Genomic DNA, 24889 nt, shown 5'->3' with positions numbered 1-24889 from the left:
TGTAGTTGTAGAGGAATTTGATTACATCACAGTGAACTTTACAGTTAATAAAACAGGTTGTGTTCTAATATTTGTAGTTGTAGAGGAGAATTGATTACATCACAGTGAACTTTTACAGTTAATAAAACAGGTTGTGTTCTAATATATGTAGTTGTAGAGGATAATTGATTACATCACAGTGAACTTTTACAGTTAATAAAACAGGTTGTGTTCTAATATTTGTAGTTGTAGAGGATAATTGATTACATCACAGTGAACTTTTACAGTTAATAAAACAGGTTGTGTTCTAATATATGTAGTTGTAGAGGATAATTGATTACATCACAGTGAACTTTTACAGTTAATAAAACAGGTTGTGTTCTAATATTTGTAGTTGTAGAGGAATATTGATTACATCACAGTGAACTTTTACAGTTAATAAAACAGGTTGTGTTCTAATATATGTAGTTGTAGAGGATAATTGATTACATCACAGTGAACTTTTACAGTTAATAAAACAGGTTGTGTTCTAATATATGTAGTTGTAGAGGAGAATTGATTACATCACAGTGAACTTTTACAGTTAATAAAACAGGTTGTGTTCTAATATATGTAGTTGTAGAGGAGAATTGATTACATCACAGTGAACTTTTACAGTTAATAAAACAGGTTGTGATCTAATATTTGTAGTTGTAGAGGATAATTGATTACATCACAGTGAACTTTACAGTTAATAAAACAGGTTGTGTTCTAATATATGTAGTTGTAGAGGATAATTGATTACATCACAGTGAACTTTTACAGTTAATAAAACAGGTTGTGTTCTAATATTTGTAGTTGTAGAGGATTACATAACTTGTGATTACAGTTAATAAAACAGGTTGTGTTCTAATATATGTAGTTGTAGAGGATAATTGATTACATCACAGTGAACTTTTACAGTTAATAAAACAGGTTGTGTTCTAATATATGTAGTTGTAGAGGATAATTGATTACATCACAGTGAACTTTACAGTTAATAAAACAGGTTGTGTTCTAATATATGTAGTTGTAGAGGATAATTGATTACATCACAGTGAACTTTTACAGTTAATAAAACAGGTTGTGTTCTAATATATGTAGTTGTAGAGGATAATTGATTACATCACAGTGAACTTTTACAGTTAATAAAACAGGTTGTGTTCTAATATATGTAGTTGTAGAGGATAATTGATTACATCACAGTGAACTTTTACAGTTAATAAAACAGGTTGTGTTCTAATATATGTAGTTGTAGAGGAATAATTGATTACATCACAGTGAACTTTTACAGTTAATAAAACAGGTTGTGTTCTAATATATGTAGTTGTAGAGGATAATTGATTACATCACAGTGAACTTTTACAGTTAATAAAACAGGTTGTGTTCTAATATATGTAGTTGTAGAGGATAATTGATTACATCACAGTGAACTTTTACAGTTAATAAAACAGGTTGTGTTCTAATATATGTAGTTGTAGAGGATAATTGATTACATCACAGTGAACTTTACAGTTAATAAAACAGGTTGTGTTCTAATATATGTAGTTGTAGAGGATAATTGATTACATCACAGTGAACTTTTACAGTTAATAAAACAGGTTGTGTTCTAATATATGTAGTTGTAGAGGATAATTGATTACATCACAGTGAACTTTTACAGTTAATAAAACAGGTTGTGTTCTAATATATGTAGTTGTAGAGGATAATTGATTACATCACAGTGAACTTTTACAGTTAATAAAACAGGTTGTGTTCTAATATATGTAGTTGTAGAGGATATTTGATTACATCACAGTGAACTTTACAGTTAATAAAACAGGTTGTGTTCTAATATATGTAGTTGTAGAGGATATTGATTACATCACAGTGAACTTTTACAGTTAATAAAACAGGTTGTGTTCTAATATATGTAGTTGTAGAGGATAATTGATTACATCACAGTGAACTTTTACAGTTAATAAAACAGGTTGTGTTCTAATATTTGTAGTTGTAGAGGAATATTGATTACATCACAGTGAACTTTTACAGTTAATAAAACAGGTTGTGTTCTAATATATGTAGTTGTAGAGGATAATTGATTACATCACAGTGAACTTTTACAGTTAATAAAACAGGTTGTGTTCTAATATATGTAGTTGTAGAGGATAATTGATTACATCACAGTGAACTTTACAGTTAATAAAACAGGTTGTGTTCTAATATATGTAGTTGTAGAGGATAATTGATTACATCACAGTGAACTTTTACAGTTAATAAAACAGGTTGTGTTCTAATATATGTAGTTGTAGAGGATAATTGATTACATCACAGTGAACTTTTACAGTTAATAAAACAGGTTGTGTTCTAATATTTGTAGTTGTAGAGGAGAATTGATTACATCACAGTGAACTTTTACAGTTAATAAAACAGGTTGTGTTCTAATATATGTAGTTGTAGAGGAGAATTGATTACATCACAGTGAACCTTTACAGTTAATAAAACAGGTTGTGTTCTAATATTTGTAGTTGTAGAGGATAATATTACATCACAGTGAACTTTACAGTTAATAAAACAGGTTGTGTTCTAATATTTGTAGTTGTAGAGGAAATTGATTACATCACAGTGAACTTTACAGTTAATAAAACAGGTTGTGTTCTAATATATGTAGTTGTAGAGGATAATTGATTACATCACAGTGAACTTTTACAGTTAATAAAACAGGTTGTGTTCTAATATATGTAGTTGTAGAGGAAATTGATTACATCACAGTGAACTTTTACAGTTAATAAAACAGGTTGTGTTCTAATATTTGTAGTTGTAGAGGATAATTGATTACATCACAGTGAACTTTACAGTTAATAAAACAGGTTGTGTTCTAATATATGTAGTTGTAGAGGATAATTGATTACATCACAGTGAACTTTTACAGTTAATAAAACAGGTTGTGTTCTAATATTTGTAGTTGTAGAGGAACTTTTAATTGATTACATCACAGTGAACTTTACAGTTAATAAAACAGGTTGTGTTCTAATATATGTAGTTGTAGAGGAGAATTGATTACATCACAGTGAACTTTTACAGTTAATAAAACAGGTTGTGTTCTAATATTTGTAGTTGTAGAGGATAATTGATTACATCACAGTGAACTTTACAGTTAATAAAACAGGTTGTGTTCTAATATATGTAGTTGTAGAGGATAATTGATTACATCACAGTGAACTTTTACAGTTAATAAAACAGGTTGTGTTCTAATATTTGTAGTTGTAGAGGAATATTGATTACATCACAGTGAACTTTTACAGTTAATAAAACAGGTTGTGTTCTAATATATGTAGTTGTAGAGGATAATTGATTACATCACAGTGAACTTTTACAGTTAATAAAACAGGTTGTGTTCTAATATATGTAGTTGTAGAGGATAATTGATTACATCACAGTGAACTTTTACAGTTAATAAAACAGGTTGTGTTCTAATATATGTAGTTGTAGAGGATACATTGATTACATCACAGTGAACTTTTTACAGTTAATAAAACAGGTTGTGTTCTAATATATGTAGTTGTAGAGGATAATTGATTACATCACAGTGAACTTTTACAGTTAATAAAACAGGTTGTGTTCTAATATATGTAGTTGTAGAGGAATTTGATTACATCACAGTGAACTTTTACAGTTAATAAAACAGGTTGTGTTCTAATATATGTGTTGTAGATTACATCACAGTTGTAGAGGATAATTGATTACATCACAGTGAACTTTACAGTTAATAAAACAGGTTGTGTTCTAATATATGTAGTTGTAGAGGATAATTGATTACATCACAGTGAACTTTACAGTTAATAAAACAGGTTGTGTTCTAATATATGTAGTTGTAGAGGAATATTGATTACATCACAGTGAACTTTACAGTTAATAAAACAGGTTGTGTTCTAATATATGTAGTTGTAGAGGATAATTGATTACATCACAGTGAACTTTTACAGTTAATAAAACAGGTTGTGTTCTAATATATGTAGTTGTAGAGGATAATTGATTACATCACAGTGAACTTTTACAGTTAATAAAACAGGTTGTGTTCTAATATTTGTAGTTGTAGAGGATAATTGATTACATCACAGTGAACTTTTACAGTTAATAAAACAGGTTGTGTTCTAATATATGTAGTTGTAGAGGATAATTGATTACATCACAGTGAACTTTTACAGTTAATAAAACAGGTTGTGTTCTAATATATGTAGTTGTAGAGGATAATTGATTACATCACAGTGAACTTTTACAGTTAATAAAACAGGTTGTGTTCTAATATATGTAGTTGTAGAGGATAATTGATTACATCACAGTGAACTTTACAGTTAATAAAACAGGTTGTGTTCTAATATATGTAGTTGTAGAGGTTGTGTTAATTGATTACATCACAGTGAACTTTTACAGTTAATAAAACAGGTTGTGTTCTAATATATGTAGTTGTAGAGGATAATTGATTACATCACAGTGAACTTTTACAGTTAATAAAACAGGTTGTGTTCTAATATATTGTAGTTGTAGAGGAATATTGATTACATCACAGTGAACTTTTACAGTTAATAAAACAGGTTGTGTTCTAATATATGTAGTTGTAGAGGATAATTGATTACATCACAGTGAACTTTTACAGTTAATAAAACAGGTTGTGTTCTAATATATGTAGTTGTAGAGGATAATTGATTACATCACAGTGAACTTTTACAGTTAATAAAACAGGTTGTGTTCTAATATTTGTAGTTGTAGAGGATAATTGATTACATCACAGTGAACTTTTACAGTTAATAAAACAGGTTGTGTTCTAATATATGTAGTTGTAGAGGATAATTGATTACATCACAGTGAACTTTTACAGTTAATAAAACAGGTTGTGTTCTAATATATGTAGTTGTAGAGGATGATTACATCACAGTGAACTTTTACAGTTAATAAAACAGGTTGTGTTCTAATATTGTAGTTGTAGAGGATAATTGATTACATCACAGTGAACTTTTACAGTTAATAAAACAGGTTGTGTTCTAATATTTGTAGTTGTAGAGGAGAATTGATTACATCACAGTGAACTTTACAGTTAATAAAACAGGTTGTGTTCTAATATATGTAGTTGTAGAGGATAATTGATTACATCACAGTGAACTTTTACAGTTAATAAAACAGGTTGTGTTCTAATATTTGTAGTTGTAGAGGATAATTGATTACATCACAGTGAACTTTTACAGTTAATAAAACAGGTTGTGTTCTAATATATGTAGTTGTAGAGGATAATTGATTACATCACAGTGAACTTTTACAGTTAATAAAACAGGTTGTGTTCTAATATATGTAGTTGTAGAGGATAATTGATTACATCACAGTGAACTTTACAGTTAATAAAACAGGTTGTGTTCTAATATATGTAGTTGTAGAGGATAATTGATTACATCACAGTGAACTTTACAGTTAATAAAACAGGTTGTGTTCTAATATATGTAGTTGTAGAGGAGAATTGATTACATCACAGTGAACTTTTACAGTTAATACAGTTAATAAAACAGGTTGTGTTCTAATATATGTAGTTGTAGAGGATAATTGATTACATCACAGTGAACTTTTACAGTTAATAAAACAGGTTGTGTTCTAATATTTGTAGTTGTAGAGGATAATTGATTACATCACAGTGAACTTTTACAGTTAATAAAACAGGTTGTGTTCTAATATATGTAGTTGTAGAGGATAATTGATTACATCACAGTGAACTTTTACAGTTAATAAAACAGGTTGTGTTCTAATATTTGTAGTTGTAGAGGAATATTGATTACATCACAGTGAACTTTACAGTTAATAAAACAGGTTGTGTTCTAATATATGTAGTTGTAGAGGATAATTGATTACATCACAGTGAACTTTTACAGTTAATAAAACAGGTTGTGTTCTAATATATGTAGTTGTAGAGGATAATTGATTACATCACAGTGAACTTTTACAGTTAATAAAACAGGTTGTGTTCTAATATATGTAGTTGTAGAGGATAATTGATTACATCACAGTGAACTTTTACAGTTAATAAAACAGGTTGTGTTCTAATATATGTAGTTGTAGAGGATAATTGATTACATCACAGTGAACTTTTACAGTTAATAAAACAGGTTGTGTTCTAATATATGTAGTTGTAGAGGATAATTGATTACATCACAGTGAACTTTTACAGTTAATAAAACAGGTTGTGTTCTAATATATGTAGTTGTAGAGGATAATTGATTACATCACAGTGAACTTTTACAGTTAATAAAACAGGTTGTGTTCTAATATATGTAGTTGTAGAGGATAATTGATTACATCACAGTGAACTTTTACAGTTAATAAAACAGGTTGTGTTCTAATATATGTAGTTGTAGAGGATTTACATCACAGTGAACTTTTACAGTTAATAAAACAGGTTGTGTTCTAATATTGTAGTTGTAGAGGATAATTGATTACATCACAGTGAACTTTTACAGTTAATAAAACAGGTTGTGTTCTAATATATGTAGTTGTAGAGGATAATTGATTACATCACAGTGAACTTTACAGTTAATAAAACAGGTTGTGTTCTAATATATGTAGTTGTAGAGGATAATTGATTACATCACAGTGAACTTTACAGTTAATAAAACAGGTTGTGTTCTAATATTTGTAGTTGTAGAGGATAATTGATTACATCACAGTGAACTTTTACAGTTAATAAAACAGGTTGTGTTCTAATATATGTAGTTGTAGAGGAACTAATTGATTACATCACAGTGAACTTTTACAGTTAATAAAACAGGTTGTGTTCTAATATATGTAGTTGTAGAGGATAATTGATTACATCACAGTGAACTTTACAGTTAATAAAACAGGTTGTGTTCTAATATATGTAGTTGTAGAGGATAATTGATTACATCACAGTGAACTTTTACAGTTAATAAAACAGGTTGTGTTCTAATATATGTAGTTGTAGAGGATAATTGATTACATCACAGTGAACTTTTACAGTTAATAAAACAGGTTGTGTTCTAATATATGTAGTTGTAGAGGATAATTGATTACATCACAGTGAACTTTTACAGTTAATAAAACAGGTTGTGTTCTAATATATGTAGTTGTAGAGGATAATTGATTACATCACAGTGAACTTTACAGTTAATAAAACAGGTTGTGTTCTAATATTTGTAGTTGTAGAGGATAATTGATTACATCACAGTGAACTTTTTACAGTTAATAAAACAGGTTGTGTTCTAATATATGTAGTTGTAGAGGATAATTGATTACATCACAGTGAACTTTTACAGTTAATAAAACAGGTTGTGTTCTAATATATGTAGTTGTAGAGGAATAATTGATTACATCACAGTGAACTTTACAGTTAATAAAACAGGTTGTGTTCTAATATATGTAGTTGTAGAGGAAATTGATTACATCACAGTGAACTTTTACAGTTAATAAAACAGGTTGTGTTCTAATATATGTAGTTGTAGAGGATAATTGATTACATCACAGTGAACTTTTACAGTTAATAAAACAGGTTGTGTTCTAATATATGTAGTTGTAGAGGAGAATTGATTACATCACAGTGAACTTTTTTACAGTTAATAAAACAGGTTGTGTTCTAATATATGTAGTTGTAGAGGAGAATTGATTACATCACAGTGAACTTTTACAGTTAATAAAACAGGTTGTGTTCTAATATATGTAGTTGTAGAGGATAATTGATTACATCACAGTGAACTTTTACAGTTAATAAAACAGGTTGTGTTCTAATATATGTAGTTGTAGAGGATAATTGATTACATCACAGTGAACTTTACAGTTAATAAAACAGGTTGTGTTCTAATATTTGTAGTTGTAGAGGAAAATTGATTACATCACAGTGAACTTTTACAGTTAATAAAACAGGTTGTGTTCTAATATATGTAGTTGTAGAGGATAATTGATTACATCACAGTGAACTTTTACAGTTAATAAAACAGGTTGTGTTCTAATATATGTAGTTGTAGAGGATAATTGATTACATCACAGTGAACTTTTACAGTTAATAAAACAGGTTGTGTTCTAATATATGTAGTTGTAGAGGATAATTGATTACATCACAGTGAACTTTACAGTTAATAAAACAGGTTGTGTTCTAATATATGTAGTTGTAGAGGAATATTGATTACATCACAGTGAACTTTTACAGTTAATAAAACAGGTTGTGTTCTAATATATGTAGTTGTAGAGGATAATTGATTACATCACAGTGAACTTTTACAGTTAATAAAACAGGTTGTGTTCTAATATTTGTAGTTGTAGAGGATAATTGATTACATCACAGTGAACTTTTACAGTTAATAAAACAGGTTGTGTTCTAATATATGTAGTTGTAGAGGATAATTGATTACATCACAGTGAACTTTTACAGTTAATAAAACAGGTTGTGTTCTAATATATGTAGTTGTAGAGGAATATTGATTACATCACAGTGAACTTTTACAGTTAATAAAACAGGTTGTGTTCTAATATTGATTACATCACAGTAGTTGTAGAGGAGAGGATAATTGATTACATCACAGTGAACTTTTACAGTTAATAAAACAGGTTGTGTTCTAATATATGTAGTTGTAGAGGATAATTGATTACATCACAGTGAACTTTTACAGTTAATAAAACAGGTTGTGTTCTAATATTTGTAGTTGTAGAGGAATATTGATTACATCACAGTGAACTTTACAGTTAATAAAACAGGTTGTGTTCTAATATATGTAGTTGTAGAGGAGAATTGATTACATCACAGTGAACTTTTACAGTTAATAAAACAGGTTGTGTTCTAATATATGTAGTTGTAGAGGAGAATTGATTACATCACAGTGAACTTTACAGTTAATAAAACAGGTTGTGTTCTAATATATGTAGTTGTAGAGGATAATTGATTACATCACAGTGAACTTTTACAGTTAATAAAACAGGTTGTGTTCTAATATATGTAGTTGTAGAGGATAATTGATTACATCACAGTGAACTTTTACAGTTAATAAAACAGGTTGTGTTCTAATATTTGTAGTTGTAGAGGAATATTGATTACATCACAGTGAACTTTACAGTTAATAAAACAGGTTGTGTTCTAATATATGTAGTTGTAGAGGATAATTGATTACATCACAGTGAACTTTTACAGTTAATAAAACAGGTTGTGTTCTAATATATGTAGTTGTAGAGGATAATTGATTACATCACAGTGAACTTTTACAGTTAATAAAACAGGTTGTGTTCTAATATTTGTAGTTGTAGAGGATAATTGATTACATCACAGTGAACTTTTACAGTTAATAAAACAGGTTGTGTTCTAATATATGTAGTTGTAGAGGATAATTGATTACATCACAGTGAACTTTTACAGTTAATAAAACAGGTTGTGTTCTAATATATGTAGTTGTAGAGGATAATTGATTACATCACAGTGAACTTTTACAGTTAATAAAACAGGTTGTGTTCTAATATATGTAGTTGTAGAGGAGAATTGATTACATCACAGTGAACTTTTACAGTTAATAAAACAGGTTGTGTTCTAATATATGTAGTTGTAGAGGAATATTGATTACATCACAGTGAACTTTACAGTTAATAAAACAGGCTGAGTTCTAATATTTGTAGTTGTAGAGGAGAATTGATTACATCACAGTGAACTTTTACAGTTAATAAAACAGGTTGTGTTCTAATATATGTAGTTGTAGAGGAGAATTGATTACATCACAGTGAACTTTTACAGTTAATAAAACAGGTTGTGTTCTAATATTTGTAGTTGTAGAGGATAATTGATTACATCACAGTGAACTTTTACAGTTAATAAAACAGGTTGTGTTCTAATATATGTAGTTGTAGAGGATAATTGATTACATCACAGTGAACTTTTACAGTTAATAAAACAGGTTGTGTTCTAATATTTGTAGTTGTAGAGGAATATTGATTACATCACAGTGAACTTTACAGTTAATAAAACAGGTTGTGTTCTAATATATGTAGTTGTAGAGGATAATTGATTACATCACAGTGAACTTTTACAGTTAATAAAACAGGTTGTGTTCTAATATATGTAGTTGTAGAGGAGAATTGATTACATCACAGTGAACTTTTACAGTTAATAAAACAGGTTGTGTTCTAATATATGTAGTTGTAGAGGAGAATTGATTACATCACAGTGAACTTTTACAGTTAATAAAACAGGTTGTGTTCTAATATTTGTAGTTGTAGAGGATAATTGATTACATGACAGTGAACTTTTACAGTTAATAAAACAGGTTGTGTTCTAATATATGTAGTTGTAGAGGATAATTGATTACATCACAGTGAACTTTTACAGTTAATAAAACAGGTTGTGTTCTAATATTTGTAGTTGTAGAGGAATATTGATTACATCACAGTGAACTTTTACAGTTAATAAAACAGGTTGTGTTCTAATATATGTAGTTGTAGAGGAGAATTGATTACATCACAGTGAACTTTTACAGTTAATAAAACAGGTTGTGTTCTAATATATGTAGTTGTAGAGGATAATTGATTACATCACAGTGAACTTTTACAGTTAATAAAACAGGTTGTGTTCTAATATATGTAGTTGTAGAGGATAATTGATTACATCACAGTGAACTTTTACAGTTAATAAAACAGGTTGTGTTCTAATATATGTAGTTGTAGAGGAGAATTGATTACATCACAGTGAACTTTACAGTTAATAAAACAGGTTGTGTTCTAATATATGTAGTTGTAGAGGATAATTGATTACATCACAGTGAACTTTACAGTTAATAAAACAGGTTGTGTTCTAATATTTGTAGTTGTAGAGGATAATTGATTACATGACAGTGAACTTTTACAGTTAATAAAACAGGTTGTGTTCTAATATATGTAGTTGTAGAGGATAATTGATTACATCACAGTGAACTTTTACAGTTAATAAAACAGGTTGTGTTCTAATATATGTAGTTGTAGAGGAATATTGATTACATCACAGTGAACTTTTACAGTTAATAAAACAGGTTGTGTTCTAATATATGTAGTTGTAGAGGAGAATTGATTACATCACAGTGAACTTTTACAGTTAATAAAACAGGTTGTGTTCTAATATATGTAGTTGTAGAGGATAATTGATTACATCACAGTGAACTTTTACAGTTAATAAAACAGGTTGTGTTCTAATATTTGTAGTTGTAGAGGAATATTGATTACAACACAGTGAACTTTTACAGTTAATAAAACAGGTTGTGTTCTAATATTTGTAGTTGTAGAGGAGAATTGATTACATCACAGTGAACTTTACAGTTAATAAAACAGGTTGTGTTCTAATATTTGTAGTTGTAGAGGAATATTGATTACATCACAGTGAACTTTACAGTTAATAAAACAGGTTGTGTTCTAATATTTGTAGTTGTAGAGGATAATTGATTACATCACAGTGAACTTTTACAGTTAATAAAACAGGTTGTGTTCTAATATATGTAGTTGTAGAGGAATATTGATTACATCACAGTGAACTTTTACAGTTAATAAAACAGGTTGAGTTCTAATATTTGTAGTTGTAGAGGAGAATTGATTACATCACAGTGAACTTTTACAGTTAATAAAACAGGTTGTGTTCTAATATATGTAGTTGTAGAGGAGAATTGATTACATCACAGTGAACTTTTACAGTTAATAAAACAGGTTGTGTTCTAATATTTGTAGTTGTAGAGGATAATTGATTACATCACAGTGAACTTTACAGTTAATAAAACAGGTTGTGTTCTAATATATGTAGTTGTAGAGGATAATTGATTACATCACAGTGAACTTTTACAGTTAATAAAACAGGTTGTGTTCTAATATTTGTAGTTGTAGAGGAATATTGATTACAACACAGTGAACTTTTACAGTTAATAAAACAGGTTGTGTTCTAATATATGTAGTTGTAGAGGATAATTGATTACATCACAGTGAACTTTTACAGTTAATAAAACAGGTTGTGTTCTAATATATGTAGTTGTAGAGGAGAATTGATTACATCACAGTGAACTTTTACAGTTAATAAAACAGGTTGTGTTCTAATATATGTAGTTGTAGAGGAGAATTGATTACATCACAGTGAACTTTACAGTTAATAAAACAGGTTGTGTTCTAATATTTGTAGTTGTAGAGGATAATTGATTACATCACAGTGAACTTTTACAGTTAATAAAACAGGTTGTGTTCTAATATATGTAGTTGTAGAGGATAATTGATTACATCACAGTGAACTTTTACAGTTAATAAAACAGGTTGTGTTCTAATATTTGTAGTTGTAGAGGAATATTGATTACAACACAGTGAACTTTACAGTTAATAAAACAGGTTGTGTTCTAATATATGTAGTTGTAGAGGATAATTGATTACATCACAGTGAACTTTTACAGTTAATAAAACAGGTTGTGTTCTAATATATGTAGTTGTAGAGGATAATTGATTACATCACAGTGAACTTTACAGTTAATAAAACAGGTTGTGTTCTAATATATGTAGTTGTAGAGGATAATTGATTACATCACAGTGAACTTTTACAGTTAATAAAACAGGTTGTGTTCTAATATATGTAGTTGTAGAGGATAATTGATTACATCACAGTGAACTTTTACAGTTAATAAAACAGGTTGTGTTCTAATATATGTAGTTGTAGAGGATAATTGATTACATCACAGTGAACTTTTACAGTTAATAAAACAGGTTGTGTTCTAATATTTGTAGTTGTAGAGGATAATTGATTACATCACAGTGAACTTTTACAGTTAATAAAACAGGTTGTGTTCTAATATATGTAGTTGTAGAGGATAATTGATTACATCACAGTGAACTTTTACAGTTAATAAAACAGGTTGTGTTCTAATATATGTAGTTGTAGAGGAATATTGATTACATCACAGTGAACTTTTACAGTTAATAAAACAGGTTGTGTTCTAATATATGTAGTTGTAGAGGAAATTGATTACATCACAGTGAACTTTTACAGTTAATAAAACAGGTTGTGTTCTAATATATGTAGTTGTAGAGGATAATTGATTACATCACAGTGAACTTTTACAGTTAATAAAACAGGTTGTGTTCTAATATTTGTAGTTGTAGAGGAATATTGATTACAACACAGTGAACTTTTACAGTTAATAAAACAGGTTGTGTTCTAATATTTGTAGTTGTAGAGGATAATTGATTACATCACAGTGAACTTTACAGTTAATAAAACAGGTTGTGTTCTAATATTTGTAGTTGTAGAGGAATATTGATTACATCACAGTGAACTTTACAGTTAATAAAACAGGTTGTGTTCTAATATTTGTAGTTGTAGAGGATAATTGATTACATCACAGTGAACTTTTACAGTTAATAAAACAGGTTGTGTTCTAATATATGTAGTTGTAGAGGATAATTGATTACATCACAGTGAACTTTTACAGTTAATAAAACAGGTTGTGTTCTAATATTTGTAGTTGTAGAGGAGAATTGATTACATCACAGTGAACTTTTACAGTTAATAAAACAGGTTGTGTTCTAATATATGTAGTTGTAGAGGAGAATTGATTACATCACAGTGAACTTTTACAGTTAATAAAACAGGTTGTGTTCTAATATTTGTAGTTGTAGAGGATAATTGATTACATCACAGTGAACTTTTACAGTTAATAAAACAGGTTGTGTTCTAATATATGTAGTTGTAGAGGATAATTGATTACATCACAGTGAACTTTTACAGTTAATAAAACAGGTTGTGTTCTAATATTTGTAGTTGTAGAGGAATATTGATTACATCACAGTGAACTTTACAGTTAATAAAACAGGTTGTGTTCTAATATATGTAGTTGTAGAGGATAATTGATTACATCACAGTGAACTTTTACAGTTAATAAAACAGGTTGTGTTCTAATATATGTAGTTGTAGAGGAGAATTGATTACATCACAGTGAACTTTACAGTTAATAAAACAGGTTGTGTTCTAATATATGTAGTTGTAGAGGAGAATTGATTACATCACAGTGAACTTTTACAGTTAATAAAACAGGTTGTGTTCTAATATTTGTAGTTGTAGAGGATAATTGATTACATCACAGTGAACTTTTACAGTTAATAAAACAGGTTGTGTTCTAATATATGTAGTTGTAGAGGATAATTGATTACATCACAGTGAACTTTTACAGTTAATAAAACAGGTTGTGTTCTAATATTTGTAGTTGTAGAGGAATATTGATTACATCACAGTGAACTTTTACAGTTAATAAAACAGGTTGTGTTCTAATATATGTAGTTGTAGAGGATAATTGATTACATCACAGTGAACTTTACAGTTAATAAAACAGGTTGTGTTCTAATATTTGTAGTTGTAGAGGATATTGATTGATTACAGTTAATAAAACACAGTGAACTTTTTTACAGTTAATAAAACAGGTTGTGTTCTAATATATGTAGTTGTAGAGGATACAGTTGATTACATCACAGTGAACTTTTACAGTTAATAAAACAGGTTGTGTTCTAATATATGTAGTTGTAGAGGAATATTGATTACATCACAGTGAACTTTTACAGTTAATAAAACAGGCTGAGTTCTAATATTTGTAGTTGTAGAGGAGAATTGATTACATCACAGTGAACTTTTACAGTTAATAAAACAGGTTGTGTTCTAATATTTGTAGTTGTAGAGGAATATTGATTACATCACAGTGAACTTTACAGTTAATAAAACAGGTTGTGTTCTAATATTTGTAGTTGTAGAGGATAATTGATTACATCACAGTGAACTTTTACAGTTAATAAAACAGGTTGTGTTCTAATATATGTAGTTGTAGAGGATATTGATTACATCACAGTGAACTTTACAGTTAATAAAACAGGTTGTGTTCTAATATTTGTAGTTGTAGAGGATAATTGATTACATCACAGTGAACTTTACAGTTAATAAAACAGGTTGTGTTCTAATATATGTAGTTGTAGAGGAGAATTGATTACATCACAGTGAACTTTTACAGTTAATAAAACAGGTTGTGTTCTAATATTTGTAGTTGTAGAGGATAATTGATTACATCACAGTGAACTTTACAGTTAATAAAACAGGTTGTGTTCTAATATATGTAGTTGTAGAGGATAATTGATTACATCACAGTGAACTTTTACAGTTAATAAAACAGGTTGTGTTCTAATATTTGTAGTTGTAGAGGAATATTGATTACATCACAGTGAACTTTACAGTTAATAAAACAGGTTGTGTTCTAATATATGTAGTTGTAGAGGATAATTGATTACATCACAGTGAACTTTTACAGTTAATAAAACAGGTTGTGTTCTAATATATGTAGTTGTAGAGGAGAATTGATTACATCACAGTGAACTTTTACAGTTAATAAAACAGGTTGTGTTCTAATATATGTAGTTGTAGAGGATAATTGATTACATCACAGTGAACTTTTACAGTTAATAAAACAGGTTGTGTTCTAATATTTGTAGTTGTAGAGGATAATTGATTACATCACAGTGAACTTTTACAGTTAATAAAACAGGTTGTGTTCTAATATATGTAGTTGTAGAGGATAATTGATTACATCACAGTGAACTTTTACAGTTAATAAAACAGGTTGTGTTCTAATATTTGTAGTTGTAGAGGAATATTGATTACAACACAGTGAACTTTACAGTTAATAAAACAGGTTGTGTTCTAATATATGTAGTTGTAGAGGATAATTGATTACATCACAGTGAACTTTTACAGTTAATAAAACAGGTTGTGTTCTAATATATGTAGTTGTAGAGGATAATTGATTACATCACAGTGAACTTTTACAGTTAATAAAACAGGTTGTGTTCTAATATTTGTAGTTGTAGAGGATAATTGATTACATCACAGTGAACTTTTACAGTTAATAAAACAGGTTGTGTTCTAATATATGTAGTTGTAGAGGATAATTGATTACATCACAGTGAACTTTTACAGTTAATAAAACAGGTTGTGTTCTAATATATGTAGTTGTAGAGGATAATTGATTACATCACAGTGAACTTTTACAGTTAATAAAACAGGTTGTGTTCTAATATATGTAGTTGTAGAGGATAATTGATTACATCACAGTGAACTTTTACAGTTAATAAAACAGGTTGTGTTCTAATATATGTAGTTGTAGAGGATAATTGATTACATCACAGTGAACTTTTACAGTTAATAAAACAGGTTGTGTTCTAATATTTGTAGTTGTAGAGGATAATTGATTACATCACAGTGAACTTTTACAGTTAATAAAACAGGTTGTGTTCTAATATATGTAGTTGTAGAGGATAATTGATTACATCACAGTGAACTTTTACAGTTAATAAAACAGGTTGTGTTCTAATATATGTAGTTGTAGAGGATAATTGATTACATCACAGTGAACTTTTACAGTTAATAAAACAGGTTGTGTTCTAATATATGTAGTTGTAGAGGATAATTGATTACATCACAGTGAACTTTACAGTTAATAAAACAGGTTGTGTTCTAATATATGTAGTTGTAGAGGATAATTGATTACATCACAGTGAACTTTTACAGTTAATAAAACAGGTTGTGTTCTAATATATGTAGTTGTAGAGGATAATTGATTACATCACAGTGAACTTTTACAGTTAATAAAACAGGTTGTGTTCTAATATATGTAGTTGTAGAGGATAATTGATTACATCACAGTGAACTTTTACAGTTAATAAAACAGGTTGTGTTCTAATATATGTAGTTGTAGAGGATAATTGATTACATCACAGTGAACTTTTACAGTTAATAAAACAGGTTGTGTTCTAATATATGTAGTTGTAGAGGATAATTGATTACATCACAGTGAACTTTTACAGTTAATAAAACAGGTTGTGTTCTAATATATGTAGTTGTAGAGGATAATTGATTACATCACAGTGAACTTTTACAGTTAATAAAACAGGTTGTGTTCTAATATATGTAGTTGTAGAGGATAATTGATTACATCACAGTGAACTTTTACAGTTAATAAAACAGGTTGTGTTCTAATATATGTAGTTGTAGAGGATATTGATTACATCACAGTGAACTTTTACAGTTAATAAAACAGGTTGTGTTCTAATATATGTAGTTGTAGAGGATAATTGATTACATCACAGTGAACTTTTACAGTTAATAAAACAGGTTGTGTTCTAATATTTGTAGTTGTAGAGGATAATTGATTACATCACAGTGAACTTTTACAGTTAATAAAACAGGTTGTGTTCTAATATTTGTAGTTGTAGAGGATATTGATTACATCACAGTGAACTTTACAGTTAATAAAACAGGTTGTGTTCTAATATTTGTAGTTGTAGAGGATAATTGATTACATCACAGTGAACTTTTACAGTTAATAAAACAGGTTGTGTTCTAATATTTGTAGTTGTAGAGGAATATTGATTACATCACAGTGAACTTTTACAGTTACTAAAACAGGTTGTGTTCTAATATATGTAGTTGTAGAGGAATATTGATTACATCTCAGTCAATCCTCTACAAAAGTTAATGAAATTCGACGTGTATTTTAAAACTTGATGACTGTTGATAAAGACATGAAGTAAAAACATTATCACGTAATCCGGCTGAGACATTTCGGATAAAATAGTAATACGTTTGGTAATCACTACAAGAGTATAGAGGATGTTAATTTTTATTATAGCTTTACATTTTCAAGTATGTAGAATTAGTTACCAGAAACGGTACATGTTACGCCTAAAGATAAAACTTAACTAAATAGAGCAGAAGATCAAAACTGAATAAGAAACAAATTTGGAAAAATGCTCAACGTTTATTCAGATGTGAAAATGTCAAGAAAATACGTGTGGAAAATAAATATGGGAAACAAAACTAACTTAGATATTTCAGAATTGTATGTTATGTGGAAAGGAAGGTAACGGGAGAGCGGGGGAACATGACATCTTAATATGGAACTTTAGTGAGGTGGGTTAAGGCGTGCGTCTCGTAAACTCAGGGTCGCGGGTTCGAATCCCATTCGCACCAAACCTGCTTGACCTTTCAGTCGTAGGAGCGTTTTAAGGTGTTGGTCAATCGCACTATTGGTTAGTAAAAGAGTAGGCCAAGAGTTGGCTATGGGTAGTGATGACTACTTGCCTTCCCTCTAGTCTTGTACTGATAGCTTAGGGACAGTTAGCGCATATGATCCTCGGGTATCTTTATACGAAGTTCCAAACCAACAAACAAGTATTGAAACAAACATGATAATTTCAAACAATAAGTATAACGTTTACAATAGTCAACAACAAAAATGACCAATGTCTGCACAAATATATTTCCCGAAATGTTTTACAAAATACACCTTAAGGTCGAACATTTTTTTGGTGGTATGGGATTATTGAATTTATAAATACAGATGTTTAGATAATGTTGCTACTTCACTAAATAAGGACTACAAAAGTTCCAGTAGTTGGTTAATAAGATATCGATCTAGGTTTAATCATTTTTGGAATCACATCAGCCCCACAGCAGTATTTCTGTACTTCTGGGGGGTGGGAGCAAACCGTCTGAAGATATAGTTGGTGTCAAGTTCCTTGATATACGTTATTTTTTGTTTATATCAGTTGTATGCCTGCTAAAATTTTCATTCAGTACTTTAAAACAGGCTCAATTGAACAGATAGTATTGAATACATACATATGTACGTATATTGAGTCTACAAACCACGATTATATTACATAAATATGCTTTGACACTCCATATGTGGAAACGTCATAAGAAATGTTTCTAAAGGGTTAACAACGTGGTACGTCCTGTACCTGTCAGCAGTCAATGTGCCATACATTTTGTGCAGATTGGCTATAATAGTCTTCTTCTTTCTGCTTTGATTGTTGTCGAACAATTAAAACATGGAGTCGTCTGTAAATAACACAGATATCCAACTTTTCCTAGCCACATTTTTGAATCCATTATTCTTGCCATGCGGTATTTGAATTCTGGGACATTTATACTACTAAAACTGGATAATAGTTTAAAAGTATGTGCGCTAATAGGTTTTATATCGTCATTTCACTTTTATACAAGTAACAACTAAAAACAGTGTAAGCTCTTAATACGAGGTTGAATTCTAAAGCAGTTCATTTGCACACGATCGAAGGGTACTTCTATCATGTACTTTTGTTTACCTGGTCATTGTTTACCCATTCCCTAATTATTTGCAATATACAAAACTACGCTTGAAGTTTGGTTTGAATTTCGCGCAAAGCTGCACGAGGGCTATCTGCGCTAGCCGTCCATAATTTAGCAGTGTAAGACTAGAGAGAAGGCAGCTAGTCATCACCTTCCACCGCCAACTCTTTTACCAAAAAATAGTGGGATTGACCGTCACATCATAACGCCCCCACGGCTGAAATGGCGAACATGTCTGGTGTAATGGGGATTCAAACCCGCAACCCTCGGATTACAAGTCGAGTGCCTTAACCACCTGGCCGTGCTTGAAGTTCAAAATGTGTTGTTATTGCACATCTAAAAGTATTGAACAACCTGTAAAGTGAAGCTTCAATTACTTTTGAAATAAATGTTATAATAAGCGTGTTCATTGGACATGCGTTTTTCTGTTTAACGTTACAAATGATTTTTTTATATTTTTAGGACAAACACTGTTATTCGTGGGTCACGCTGCTACGTTAGACACGTGCACTCGACAGCTGACAGGGAATCCTCCACGTTCATCCCACGATATTGTCCATCGAGTATATGGAATACCTTACTGTGCTGTAGCTACAACAGAAGAAGATGAGAATGGAAAGTGGACTTTGGTTTGTCCTCCAGTTTTACCTCTTACTCACACAGCAAATGTAGGTTTCGATTGGAAGCATTTATTGTAGGAATTACACTAATAAGAAGTATGCTGCAGGCAGTTTTTATAAATTGTGGGAAAACCACGTGCAAAATCAAAAGTTTGTCAAAATACATAAGATATGTTAAAGTACAAAGATTTCTTTTACTGTACATTGAAATGGCATTATAAGTTTGAAGTGTTTTTGTTTTCTCGATTTATATTAGTTTTCATAACATTAAAAAATAAACCTTGATACATGTCATTAAAAGTTAAGTTCATATTCACGACAAACTAAGGCTATCTAGTGCTCTGCCACAGAGAATGAGATCAGATCCTTATCACCCATGGTAAGGGAACAAGTGTTAATCTTATAACCCCGCCAATGTTTAAATTGAAAGGAATGTTTTGTGGTATTGGATAGAAAGAACTATCCGGTCAGTGCAATATCTTTGGGTATAATGGCTTCCAAATATAATAGTTCTATAACTTTTGAAAGTCACTTTGTTAAATTAATGTTTCCAACTGTACAGATGTTACGATTTATGTTACATTTATGTCATTAGTATTTTATTTTTGTAATATAAAGCGTAAACGCATCTCAAATTCTATCTGTAGAAGTCGGTTAATCCTCTATTGATAAAAAGGCAGACTTGATAAGTTTTCAAGTTCTCTGATGGTCAAAGTCATATTTTATGGTCATGAAGCTTCAGGTAATTTTCAGATAAGATACCCCCCGGACTATCAATAAGCATTTTGCACTTTAAAATGTCCTCCGATAACCAAAACCCGACATTTTTTTGTCATAATTCTGTCTTTATAAGTTTCCCTGATTTGTATATATAGGAGCAATAAAATCAGGTTACTAATATTATACACGAGGTTTTATGTCACAGTTTTCCTAACTAAATTTCGTAAGTACACATGTGCATTATACATAAGTTGACTAACTGTATGTTAAAAACATTCATACCAGTCACAAGTTTGAGCAGTTTAAGTTTAGGTTTACAACATCCATATTTCTTTTTTTTATATATATCTTACATAGAGTTGTGTGTATTATATCAACGCTATTCTAAATGTGCAAACCAAGAAGTCACATTAGAATTGCAGATAGCGTGTATAAGAACTACATTTGACATTGTTTCGATGGCCCGGCATGGCCAGGTGCGTTAAGGCGTGCGACTCGTAATCTGAGGGTCGCGGGTTCGCATCCCCGTCACACCAAACATGTTCGCCCTTTCAGCCGCGGGGGCGTTATAATGTTACAGTCAATCCCACTATTCGTTGTAAAAAGAGTAGCCCAAGAGATGAGGGTGGGTGGCGATGACTAGCTGCCTTCACTCTAGTCTTACACTGCAAAATTAGGGACGGCTGGCGCAGATAGCCCTCGAGTAGTTTTGCGCGAAATTCAACAAAACAAACAAACAGACATTGTTAAATGTTACGTAAGTAGTGTTACGTTATATAAAATTGATCGCTTTTGGTGAAAGACGTTATAACTCTTTCCGATGTAACGTATCTATTCAAAAGATGTGTTCAGATTGAGGATTTATAATTTCCAAGGTGGGGTACCTCTTGTGCTCAATGGCATTGGAAAACAGAGGAATACGGATCAACTTAGGGTATCGGGACCATCAATAAAATGGGCAGCAACAAATCGTAACCCACATATGATAAGCAAGATACAGCATCTTGTAACAAAATTAGAATCCACGAACGCAAAAGTTAATGACATAGAGTATGTATCCAAGGCAACATCATACAGAATAATAAAGATTCATCTCCATTCAGAAAAACAACCTAAGTCACGTGTTTGAAAGTTTCTTTTACGAAATATTTGTTCAACTGCTACATACCTCAAACCGCTGGAGAATAAAGTGAGTGGTTATGCTGTTCCACGATGAAATATCAGTGAAGTTACTGGATGAATCAGCTATGAATTTCTATACAATGAGATTGTTAAAATAGGCGTTGGTAAACTGTCATCCTTGTACATTAGATGTTGTGATTTTGACTTGATATCTTTCCAACAGAGTTTTTGTTATAGAAATACTTCGCAGAGCTATTGTCAAGATGCATAGACTTCAGACTGAGCATGACCAGACACAACGACATACACTGTGATGACTTAGCGATGCTTGAAAGACATTTTAATATAAATGCTCAACTTATGCATTTATGTGAAGTATGGGCCCGGCGGGTTAAGGCGTTCGACTCGTAATCTGAGGGTTGCGGGTTCGAATCCCCATTACACCAAACATTCTCGAACTCTCAGCCATGGGGTTGTTGTTATGTGTGGTCAATCCCACTATTTGTTGGTGAAAGAGTAGCCCCAGAATTGGCGGTGGGTGGTGATAACTAGCTGCCTTCCCTCTCGTCTTACACTACTAAATTAGGGACGGCTAGCGCAGATAGCCCTTGTGTAGCTTTGTGCGAAATTCAAACTAAATAAACAATGTGAAGCATGGTTTTGTTTTGGTTTGTCTGAGCACTTATAACAGTGAACCATACACATAATATCTGGCTACAAATCGCCTGGTTAAGATATTTGTTAAAAAAAAACAAACAGAAATAAGGCTGAATGGCCAAATAAATGTGTCATGACTTAGAAAAAATACGTTTTATGATGACACAGCACACAGAAACATGGTTCCTTCATACACAAGAGACACAATAAAAGTTTAGTTCAAGACATATTATATCAAACACATAGTGAGCAACAACCTATCATGAAGCATATAAGGTGTAGGAAATGATTACCAAATGACATTTCTGAGAGAATGGAACTTGTGACTTTTACATTTTAGAAAATGCTGCATACAGAATACATGGAAAGCAAATAAATTAAAATAATGAATATGCAGATCTAAGTACTGAAAGGGCGAGCATGTTTGGTGCGACAGGGATTCGAACCCGCGACCCTGAAATTACGAGTCGAACACCTTAACCACCTGGCCATGCCAGGCCTTATTTTGTTTTTACAAGTGTTGCATTCAACAATTAATAGCACTGTACAAACTAAACACTAATAACAACAAGAAAACTTTCATTATAGCCAGCTTAAGTAACAGAAGTTGATTTCAAATTCTTTATCTAAAATTTAAATGTCCTTATAAATATGTAATTAACACTTTTTCTTTACATTTTAATTGAATTTGTTCTTGTGATACAAGATGTTACATAGAACAAATTATTCTTAGTCACATCTTAGTTATGTTTTAACATACATCCCTGCTACTTATCAAAAACAAAGTAAAATGGTCCAGGTTTTATTTCTTAATACAGTTGAATGTACCATCTGCCTTTGATGTCCATGATCTTAACAATTAAACCGAATTAATTTTACCATTAATTATATTTTAGTTATAATAATCTATGATTGTGTAATAAAACATTAATTAATTGTTACAGATGCTTCAATAACAATTCAATATTTCTGTTCAAGGAACATTGTTTGAATACAGAGCACTAGGCATGCTAGAACAGGTCCATTGTCATGCTGATTACCTAACAAGGCAACTTTTGTTCGTTTTTAAGTACAGAGCTACAAACTGGGTTTATCTGTGCTGTGCCAAACACATGTATTAAACTTTGTAAACATTGTAAGCCTTTAGACATTCCACTGGCTAGGGGTAGGAGACTGAATAGAGAAGTGGGGCATAGCTCGATTTTGGTTTATTACAAATATAGCACCTTACAGAATGTACCACGGTTGTCAAAAACTTCACTAATGTACCACCCGTAACAAAAGTTTAATTATAATTATTCTGTCATCCGGATAAACATTTCAATTATATACAGTAAAGTTGGCATTTCATTCTGAGTACTGTTTATAATAGTGTAATTTGCAAAACAAAGCTGTGTGTAATTTGATAAATATACAAAACAAAGCTGTGACCACTCATTAAACCTGTGTTCATTAGCATGTTGATACAAGTACACATGGTAACCACTTGTTGCATATAATATACCTGGTAGTTGAAAGACCACTGCAACTGATTATTATTATGTACTTTTCAGATAAACTGATTATTATTATTATAAACTTGTTCATATATCTTACTTTTAGAATTACACAAAAAAATGTTTCCACAAATATCAAAAAGAAACCTTAATGAACAGAACTGAGAAAAAATATACAATTGTACGTGAACAGAACTGATAATGTTGTCATTACATTTGACTGACAACAAACACTGGCCATATTAATAAACATTTTAAAGTTTTATTTCAAAACCTATGTTGATATTACATTAAACAAACAAAATAATCAAATGACTTCATTAGTTTAGCTGACTTGACAAATTTGTATTATCAACAACTGGTTGTTTCATTATTACTTAATAAGCTGAAAAGGTGGTTTTCATTAGTTATTTATAATTTCATATTCTAAGTAACAGAAATAGTAAGGTTATATCAAATAGGACATTTGACATTTATAACAATACTATTATACTGTTACCATGATGCCTTCAATATAATGAAAATGTTCTTCAATAAGGTGAAAACGTTTTTTATTAACAAGTTTTTGCCACATCTGGTAAAATAAATGTACACAGATGCCATGATCATTCACCCAAAAAACAAAAATGTAAGAAAAAAACCAATAAGATATTATTTTCTTCTATTAAATCTTTTATCTCATTTGATAATTGTTTTAGTTACATTTTCAAATGTTTATAATTTTTAATTAACACCTTTCATTTTAATGTTAATTCACTGTTTATTCTTCTAGTACAAAATTTTATAGAATATATTCTTAATGTTTCATTTCAATGTACCTCCACAGTCACTTATGTCAGTGGATAAAGTACTGACTGTTAGTTTTAAACTATAAAAAACAAACCCAAACTTGTTTCAGTTATTGAAGATCTACAGAAACTGTAAGGAGGAAATTACAAAAATTGTAATAACTTTAGAGTTTACTTTTGATAATCTCAAATTGCTTTGACCACCCAATCTATAAAATTCAAGATTTTATCTTCCTTCAATTAGTTTATAAACTTAATAATCTCATCATTTATGAAACTGAAGTTAAAGTATTTTTACAAACATATCCATCTACCAATTCTTAATTTTAATTATATATT

General features: G+C 30.3%; 1 protein-coding gene across 7 annotated transcripts in view; it reads left to right on the top strand.

The window, feature by feature from the left end:
- Positions 1 to 19998, top strand: part of LOC143233398 (ecdysteroid-phosphate phosphatase-like) — a 57046-nt gene extending 37048 nt beyond the window's left edge. For all 7 annotated transcript variants that reach the window (XM_076469599.1, XM_076469597.1, XM_076469598.1 and 4 more), the window contains one exon: positions 19610 to 19998. In XM_076469599.1, the coding sequence (XP_076325714.1) occupies positions 19610 to 19845 (236 nt within the window). In that variant the 3' untranslated portion in view covers positions 19846 to 19998. The remainder of the gene's footprint in view (positions 1 to 19609) is intronic.
- Positions 19999 to 24889: the final 4891 nt, after the last annotated feature.

Source organism: Tachypleus tridentatus, chromosome 12, assembly GCF_004210375.1.
Source record: "Tachypleus tridentatus isolate NWPU-2018 chromosome 12, ASM421037v1, whole genome shotgun sequence".
NCBI classification, from domain to species: domain Eukaryota; kingdom Metazoa; phylum Arthropoda; class Merostomata; order Xiphosura; family Limulidae; genus Tachypleus; species Tachypleus tridentatus.
Note: the sequence above shows the minus strand (reverse complement) of the source record. Positions and strands in the feature narration are given on the sequence as shown.